We start from the raw sequence: 9124 nt of genomic DNA on the forward strand, positions 1-9124 counted from the left end.
AAGTCGGTGGTGTGTTGCCGTATTTCAGTTAGATGACTCGTGGAAATGCAAGTTGCGGGTGCGCTGCCACCCCTGTGCCTCCTCGCCCGCATGAGGCACGTCGTCCCCAGCACAAGGACGGCACGGCTCCCTCCGCCGGCAGCAAAACAGTGTCCCAGGTGGGGGACGGGTCCCGCTGGAGGAACTGGCACTGTCACGGGTGACCGGGCAAGGGGACCAGTGAGGGTGTGGGTTGTGTCTACCGGCGGCACGCTGCGGGGTGGGCCAGGAGTGTGCAGGAGGAAACACTTAAAATGCAACAGCGTCTTGAAAAAGTGGAGAAACAGCCTGGAAAACAAAAAAAGAGCTGGGTCAAATTGCCCTGGGAGGGACAGTTCACGCCACCACTGGGAGAGCCAATGCTGGGTGCAGCGTTGGCAGGAGCACGGGGCAGGAGGGGAGCTTGGGAGGGCAGGGGCACGGGGAAGGTGCTGATGGACTTGAGCAGAGGAGGAGCAGGTCCCTATGGGCGAGGTGGGCGCAGGGGGACCTCAGAGGTAACAGAGAGAGGAAAAGCCCCAGGACCAGGGGTGATCAGAGGGTGCAGGGAGCCTGCAGTAGGGAGAAGAGGATGGGGACACCTCCGCGAGCAGGACCTGCACGCCGCGGGCACTGAGCTCCACGTGCATCTCGCACCGTGGCAAACGCACAGGGAGCCGCATGTTTGCCAAACGCGCCCTGTTTTGCATGCCCAAACAAATAAACCGTGGGGGATTTTGACACACTTAAATTTGGGGCTTGGTCCAGATCAGAATGAAATCTTGAAAATCCACCCAACTTGGAAACACCAGGCAATTCCTCTACAGAAACAGCACGTTTTGCTGGGAAAATGGTAAATTGTTTTGGTAGTGTCAAAACATAATATTACAATTTAGCGTTTTATGTACAAGTCAAAATGAGTCATTTACCTTCTCGAAACACTACGTTTAAACACCCAAAATATTTGAGAAGCCTTTTTTTTTTTTTTTTGACATGTCTGTCAAATATCATCAAACTCGGCGTGTTTGTGAATGGGGAGATGTTCCCAGCAGCTTCCGCCGCCTGTGTCGGCGAGAGAGCCCTGGCCAGGACGGCCGCGGGGTCAGGGCTGCGAACACAAAAGGCCGTCCATCCCACGCAGGGCTCCGCTTTGGGCAAGCAGCAGTTCCCCACCCCGTCACAAAAATGATGCGATCGAGAGGCTGTTTTTATTTTTTTCCCACCCAGGCAACAGGTCTGATACTTTCTGCTTGGGTTTCTTTGGGGGAGAGGGGGGTGAAATGAACCCCCGAGGGAAGCGAGGGTGTTTGCAGCATGAGAGCGCAGTGGATGCACTCGCTGGTTTCGGCTGACAGCCCTGCCCTGCTGCATTGTTTATTTTGGGCAGGTTCTGGGAAGACTTTGCAGCTCTTTCCCTGTTTCTCGGTGTGCCTACATGGTAAATTATCTGTAATCATTAGCAAGTGGGCTGTTTCCTCCTTCAGACACAATTAGGGGGCAGGGTCCGGAAAAATCTTCCTCAATCTCATTTCCTTCGCAGGATGCACTTGAGATGCCGGTAGTGCCTCGGAGGAGGCAGGGCGCAGCTGCTGCCCAGAAACGACCTTCCTGATGCCCCAGGGTGCCAGCATCCCCCCTCCATCAGTCCCCAGGGACTGTCCGGGGGGCAAGTGAGATCCCATCCGGCAGGTCACTGAGGCTGAACGAGACACCCACCGGCACCGATTTTCAGCAAGGTGAGGCAGGAAAATGCAATGGCACGGGGACGACGTGGTTGATAGTTTCTCAGGCGGAGGAGGATTCGCTGTCCCTGCAGACCCCATCCTTACGCAGCGCGCAGAGCTCGCGGGTAACTCAGTGGGTCACGAAAAGCACAAGCAATTAACAGCCGCCTCCCAGCCCCGAGCTCTGCCGAGAGCAGGTCTCTTGGCTGTTGCGCGGTCACTCCCCGAAGCGCAGTCGGCTGCCGGCGGGCGATGCCGTCGCCCGGGTGGCTCTGCCGCAGCCGGCTTTTAGTCCCCGCAAAAGGTGGCCATGCCCGTGGCTTCGTCCTGCCCCACGCTGGGGACGGTGCCGTGACACAGGGCATGGCGCGGCGGCAACTGCCAGCCGGGGAAAGGGCTTTGTGGAGCAGCAGCTCTTCGGAGGGCTGAAGGACTGAGTGATTCGGATGTACACTCAGGAAAGCTGGAATAAATCAAAGCAATTAAAGTGCAAATGAAGCTTTAAGCAATGCGGCATCCTAACTACCTGGGAAGCGCGTTGTGTATACTTTTGCCTCGCCCGCTCCCTCTTTTATTTATAGACAGAATTCAAATCGCTTAAATAATTTAAACTAATTTGCCAGGTAGAGCCGGGGTTCGGGAAGCGCCTGCTGGCATTAATGAGGCTGTGTTTTGACAGCGGCTCCACAAGCTCTCCAAGCTTGTCTGCGGCCGCTTGCTCCCCAAACCTGGGAGACGGGCCTCGTGCGGGTGCGCGGGGTGCCGCCGGCTCCCTGCACCCACATGGCTCTCGGCTGCGGCGCCCGGTGCCACCCCAGGCGATGCCGGGCACGGGCAGCGAGCGGCGGTGGGGGGGACGCAGGAGGGCACTGGTGACGGCTGGCTGTGGGTTGCGGATGCCGGTAATGGCGGAGCTAGCAGTATTTAATCACACCGCAACGAGCCACCGGCGTCACGGTGGAAAGCACAGTTTAATTTTCTTCCAGACTGCGTGGCGTAGCACGTGGCCACATGTCCTTGGCTAGCCAGAGGTGCTTTACAGCAGCTGGGCGGGCTGGGAAAAACAGGTACAAGACCAAGAAATAACTCCCCAGCCAGAGCAGAGGCACCACTCAGGGCAGGCACCGGCTGCATCTCTGCTCCCGCCGTTTTCCCTCGGTGCCAGGGAATCAGGGCAGAGAAGAGGGTGCAAAGCCCGCGCTTCGCTTGGGCTTGGACCCGCCTGCAGGACCCCCGGCTCTCTCCAGGGAATCGCAGCCCCCGCCATTCCCACTGCGGCCCCCCCCGCCCTGCAGGGACGCTGGGAAGAGGGTGTCCCCCAGCTGGGCTGGGAAATGGGGTGTCCCCCAGCGAGCCCCTGTGCCCTGCCTGCCCTGGAGATGGAGAGGGGACAGGCTGCTGCTCCGTGTCCCCGTGCCGTGCTGCCGGTCTTCCCTGGCACAGCTGGGCGCTGCCGTCAGGCTGCGTCTCGCCTCCCATCGCAAGCTGCCGTGGGTGTCATCGAGTGCACGTGCTCCAACGCAAGCGCCGGAGCCGTTCGCCGAGGATCGCGGGGGAGCAGAATATGCCGTTATGGGTTGAGTTCTGTCCCGGTAAGGAGTCCCGTAGTCGCCGAGACTGGCGCCTCGCTGCAATACCTGCTCATGGGAGCCCTGGCACCGAGCGGGATGCTAAGGCTGCTAGATCCCTTTCCGTAGCAAGCTGCCAGCCTGGCTCCCTGGCATCCATAACGCTCTGAGCTCATTACGTTCAGGTGAGCTGCCTTTTATCTACAAGAATTCCTGCAGGAAGAAGAATTTTGTGAATACTTGTCTAAACAAATATTTGCCTCAGATATGCTCTCGTGGCTATCCGACATGCTCATTTTCTTGTTTATCCAGCACATTTCTCAAGTGGTTTCTGAATGTACTGTCAAATGCAGTCATTTAAAAATTATGAATCAGGATTTCCCGGAGTAATGGTTCCTTAAAAACTACCTGCTTTTTTTAATAGTCCTCCAAGGAGAGTTTTACGTGGCCGCTCCCTGGTAGGGTGGTCACACATCACTCAAACGGGCAAGCTCTGCTCCACGGATACGCAGAGACCTCCGCACTTCCGTGCAGCACCGGAGCTGCAAGAGGTGGGAAGAATACCAGCTGTTGCACAGCTAGAGAATAAGAAGAAGAGCTTGCACCGCAGCAAATGCTTGGAAGCTATTTGCAAAAGGCGAGAGAGGTGCGTGCCGTGGGTAATACAAGATTTAACTTGAAAGAAAGCAGCGCTCGAGCCCTGCGATTCAGCTCAGCCCCGCCATCCCCTTGCTCTGCTCCAAAAGGTCACCGTAACAAATGAGCACGTTTATCACGCCCATCCCAAGCTGCTGCGAATCATTCAGGAGGAGGCGGGAGGGAAGAATCCACGGTTTGAGCATATTTTTTGCTGAAAACAATCTGCTCAGCACCGGTGGTGAAAGACTGGTTTGCTGCTGTTGTGAACACTGTGAATTAATACCGTCCGGTGCCCTGGGTGTTCCCCGGGAAGCAGGGTAGGGTTTTTCTGCGTGCTTTCAGGTAGGCAAGAGGTTAGCTTGGACTGGGAGCACCTGCCTTCCCCCGGCTTCCCAGACCACACGTGTAACGCAGAGGGACGTGATTTACCAGCAAGCTGCTTCCTAACCTTAACGTGCTGTGCTGCACCCCCTGCCCTTTAAATAACCGCTGTCTTTTGAAGGCATAAATACTTAAGGGAGGAAGAAAAAAACCACCTTTCCCTCCTGAAAGACCTAATTAATCTGGAATTATCCGTTCTTGGCTGTAAATCCCCTGTAAAACTTGGCATGAGTTTAAAAGCAGTTACAGCAATGACTGTATATTTTTATCCGAAAACTCAAGAAAGAACAAATTGAAGCGCTAAATGGCAGACACAAGGCATGGCGGAGAGCCGCGCTGCTGAGAGCGAAGCTGTGGCGAGTGCCGTGCCTGGGGTACTCGTGAATTCCCCTGGGCTCTTTGGTTTCTTTCTGAGCAGTTCATGCCTGAGGAATGATTTTAACGTGGCAGCTTTCCCAGCCGTGCACGAGTCTAGCAGTGGGCTGGGAAGAGCACCGTGCGGGTCCTGGCTGCGGCCGCAGGTTTAAGTTCCCCGCTAGCGTTTGCGGAGCACCGTGTCCTCGCCTGCCACGTCCTTTGGGCACCAGGGCACAGGTACCTGCATCCCTGGTGTCCACCTACTCAGGCACATGTCGGGGCTGGCTCTGACTCATCTGGCTTCCTACCTTTTCTTCTTTGTTATTCTTCTCTCCCTGAAGCGGGAGAGAATCCAGCTTTTATTTAAATGAGGCCCCATAAACATAAGCAGCTGCCCCTGTGTGAAGTAGGGCAGGTTTTTAAGGGCTTACAGTTCCTTCGGCTTGGCTTCTTCCTTTCACGGTCCTGAGGGCTGGCGAAGCGCGGGTCGCAGGAGAGATGGGGATCCGTGGGCAGATGTGGCCACGGTGGCCGAGCTCCACAGGATGAGACGGGGCGATCCGTAGGGGCGTCCGTGGGGCCAAGCACTTTCCTCCCAGGGAGCTGCTACGCACGCAGGGCTAGCTGTCACGCAGCGCGACGGGTGCGGCCGGCTGTGAGCGTTACCTGTCGCCTTCGCTCTGCGTAAGCAGTTTGATGGTACTCTTGAGTGCACTGGGGCCGATTCCCTTCCCCGGCGCGCCATCCCTGCGCAGAAAGGATTCACGAACGAGGTACACGAGCACAGCATGGTGAGAAGGAGCCGCGGCTGTGAGCAGCTGAGCCAGTCCCGACGGATGCCGGGACCTCATGCCGCCCCGGGGACAGCGTTGCTACCCCCTCCCCTGCCACGCCAGGGCCAGCCCATGCCCTGCCTGCCAGCCCTATCCTCAGCCCCACTCCAGAAGGGACATGCCCCACACCCTGCCAGGTGCTTTACCCCCTCCCCTGCCGCGGCCGCGAGGCGCCGCCGGGGCTGCACGCCATGTTTCCATGCAGGACACCCTGGGCTGCGTTCGTCCTCAATAAAATGCCGTTCGTTCTGCATTAAGCCACGCACAGGGCGCGGTGGTGGGTGCCCCGGCGGTGGGACGGTGCCTGGCAGGAGCTCGGCTGGTGCTGCGCATGGTGGGAGCTGTGGGGGGCTGTCGTCCTCACCGTCCTGTGGCCGGCACGTGGAGGGACCCTCATCCTCGTTCTCTGCTGTCTTTTCCAGGGATGGAGGGACGCGTGTACAGCGGGGAGCAGCAGGAGCACGGCACGGCCCCGCGGGGATAGCTGTGAAGGCGGTTCCCCGTGAGGACGCAGTGGGACCCCCCAGGCCCCGGAGGAGCGTGGGGTCTCACTGGGAAGAGGAGAGCTCTCCTGCCTTCCCTGCCACCCACGTCTGCCTGCTGCCCAGTCGCCTGCCGCGTTTCCAGAAACCTGTACCAGGATTTGGGGCTTGGAGCCCGGAGGTGCATTAGTGCCGTAGGATCACTGGAGACCCTGACAACGATGGGGGACCCGCCACGGAGGAGGGACATCCCTCGAGGAGGCCCTGCACCTCTGTAAGCCCTGGCTGCTGGTGGCAGAGGCTGCCTGGGGCCGGGCTGCTCGGCCAGCCCGGGGCTGGGCGCAGAGCCGCAGTGCTTGCGGGGCACAGCCCGCGACGGGCGAAGAGGCAGGGGCAGCCCAGAGCCCCGGGGAGCAGGGCTGCCAGCTGAGCTGCGGCTCCTCCAGGGACCTCTTCCTGGGGCTGGGGGACGGAGCAGCCCTTGGTCCCCAGGCTTGCCACAGATGTCCCCCCGTGCTCCGCCGGCAGGATTGCTCCCCTAGTGCGGCGCGGAGGGAGGGCCGCTCATCTCACCATGGTGCTGCCGCCGCCCGACAAGCGCCACGTCTGTCTGACCACCATCGTCATCATGACCAGCATGGCCTTCATGGATGCCTACCTGGTGGAGCAGAACCAAGGGCCCCGGAAGATCGGTGTCTGCATCATCGTGCTGGTGGGGGACATCTGCTTCCTCATCGTGCTGCGCTACGTGGCGGTGTGGGTGGGGGCGGAAGTGAAGACGGCCAAGAGGGGCTACGCCATGATCCTATGGTTCCTCTACATCTTCGTGCTGGAGATCAAGCTCTACTTCATCTTTCAGAATTACAAAGCAGACAAGAAGAACCTGGAGACGGTGGCCAGGAAAGCCCTGACCCTGCTCCTCTCCATCTGCGTGCCGGGGCTCTACCTGGTGCTGGTGGCCTTGGACAGCATGGAGTACATACGGACCTTTCGGAAGAAAGAGGACTTGCGGGGGCGCCTCTTCTGGGTCGCCCTCGACCTTCTAGATATCTTGGACATCCAGGCCAATCTGTGGGAGCCGCACAGGACTGGCCTGCCCATCTGGGCAGAGGGGCTCATGTTCTTCTACTGCTACATACTGCTCCTGATCCTGCCTTGCGTGTCCCTCAGTGAGATCAGCATGCAAGGGGAGCACATTGCCCCACAAAAAATGATGCTCTACCCCGTCCTCAGCCTGGTCACTATTAACATCGTCACCATCTTCATCCGGGCTATCAACATGGTCTTGTTCCAGGACAGCAGGGTCTCCACCATCTTTATTGGCAAGAACATCATTGCGATTGCCACCAAGGCGTGCACCTTCCTCGAGTACAAGCGGCAAGTGAAGGAGTTCCCCCAGAACGCCATTGCCCTGGAGCTCCAGCAGAACTCCCTCTCCCACAACCAGACCATCCACAGCACACAGGGCATCCCCCATGAGCCGTCGCCCACCAGCGAGATCCTCGACACATGAGGGATCACCCCCAGGCGAGCGTTGGTTCAGATAGCCCTGTGCTGAGCAGAGGAGGGATGCTGCTCTCTTGCTGTGTGGGGCGAGCACGACGGACAAATCCCAGCAGCGAGGGCTCTTCGAGGCACAAAACACCAACTATGTTTTAATTGAGCTATGGAATGTCCCCTAGACGTCTTCATCTCAGGTATAACCCTAGGAGTCCTCCAGACAAACCAAATGAACTTGCAAAGGACCTGAACCAACTAACCCTCTTTCTCCCTCCTGCCACCTTCTCCCCTCCTGAGCAAAGACCACTAAGGTTGCAATGTTCCTTTTTACTCCCCGAGCACCTCACCTTTACTCCAAGCCTGGAACGAAGATTTTGTTACCGGAGACCTTTTTATGGAGTGGGGACAGGGGCATAGGTGTGTGGGTTGGGGGGGAGGGTGGGACGTCTGAACCAGTAAACCCTGTGATTGTAGATGTCTCTTATCTCCAATGGTTGTGTTTACAGTTTCCTATTTATAACGGCTCCGGAGGGGCTCCTGGGCTGCCCCGGGGGCCAGCATCCCTGCGGTTGGTGGTGGGCAAGAGCAGCGAGGCCGGCGGTGGGGAGCGGGGCCAGGGGCTGGCGTGGCTCCCAGCCCCAGGACGGGGGGGCTGCGCCTCCACCAGCGCACTACGCCGACTCTGCTGGGAGCAATATTTGACAAGCTAAAGCTAACTGAATGCTGGTGTCTTATGTATTTCATTCACTCCAACCAACTCAGCACAATATTTCTATTTTTCGAAGAGCCTCTCGGTGTCTCGCTCCCTGCCGTTGCAAGCCGTCCTGCCTGCAGCAGCCGCGGCGGCTGCCCTGGCCCTGCCAGCACTGCTGCAGGCAGGCACAGGCACCCAGGAGGGCTTAGTCATAAGGATGGCGACGATGCATTTCACTCCGGCATCGAGCGTTTATAAAGAGGGCTGCTTTCCACAGCTACTATATTTTTAAAATAAAATATTTCAAAAAAAAAAAAAAAAACAACAAAAAAGAGCCAGGAAGGATGTGCTGCCCCAGGCAAGGGATGGGCACGGGTCTTCGCCGCTGGTGTGCATGGTGGTGAGAGGCTCGGCTGGCCGTGGGCAGCGGGGCGGGAGGCGAGGGCCAGCCGGACAATAAAAGCCCTGTGAGAGCAATGGCTTCTGGTGGTCTCTTTTCTGCCAGCGTGGGATGGAGGGGGGCAGCTTGGGGGGCAGCTCCCATACAGACCACATCACTTGTCTCCTCCTATATCCATCTCCCCTGGACGCCCAAGCGCCGTCCCGAGGTGCTGTGCCCTGCACTGATGCAGCGGTGGGCGCAGAAAGCGAATAAATCGTTTTTCCAGCTGAAAGGCTGCCCCAGCGGCTGGGCACCTCGCAGCTGCCTGCACCTGGGGGGAGGCACAAGGGAGACAAGCAGAAAAGCTGCATCTCAGACATGCTGAAATAGGGTATTTTTGCTTTTTCTAAACTAAACATTTCATTTTGTGGAGATGGAATAAAATGCCTGATGCTTGTTTACATTTCTTTTCCACATTTTCTCCTGGCTCTGCTTGCTGAATTTGACCTAAATCCACAAATCATTTTACTCCCATCTTTTCAGCCC

General features: G+C 57.9%; 1 protein-coding gene across 1 annotated transcript; it reads left to right on the forward strand.

The window, feature by feature from the left end:
* Window positions 1-6098: 6098 nt before the first annotated feature.
* Window positions 6099-7515, forward strand: TMEM121 (transmembrane protein 121; the record flags this gene model as incomplete). The annotated part of the gene is made up of 1 exon (XM_082002805.1): window positions 6099-7515. The coding sequence occupies exon 1, from the start codon at window positions 6577-6579 to the stop codon at window positions 7513-7515; it is 939 nt and encodes a 312-aa protein (XP_081858931.1). The 5' UTR covers window positions 6099-6576.
* Window positions 7516-9124: the final 1609 nt, after the last annotated feature.

This window comes from Phaethon aethereus, assembly GCF_964289735.1.
Source record: "Phaethon aethereus genome assembly, chromosome: 8".
In the NCBI taxonomy this organism is placed as follows: domain Eukaryota; kingdom Metazoa; phylum Chordata; class Aves; order Phaethontiformes; family Phaethontidae; genus Phaethon; species Phaethon aethereus.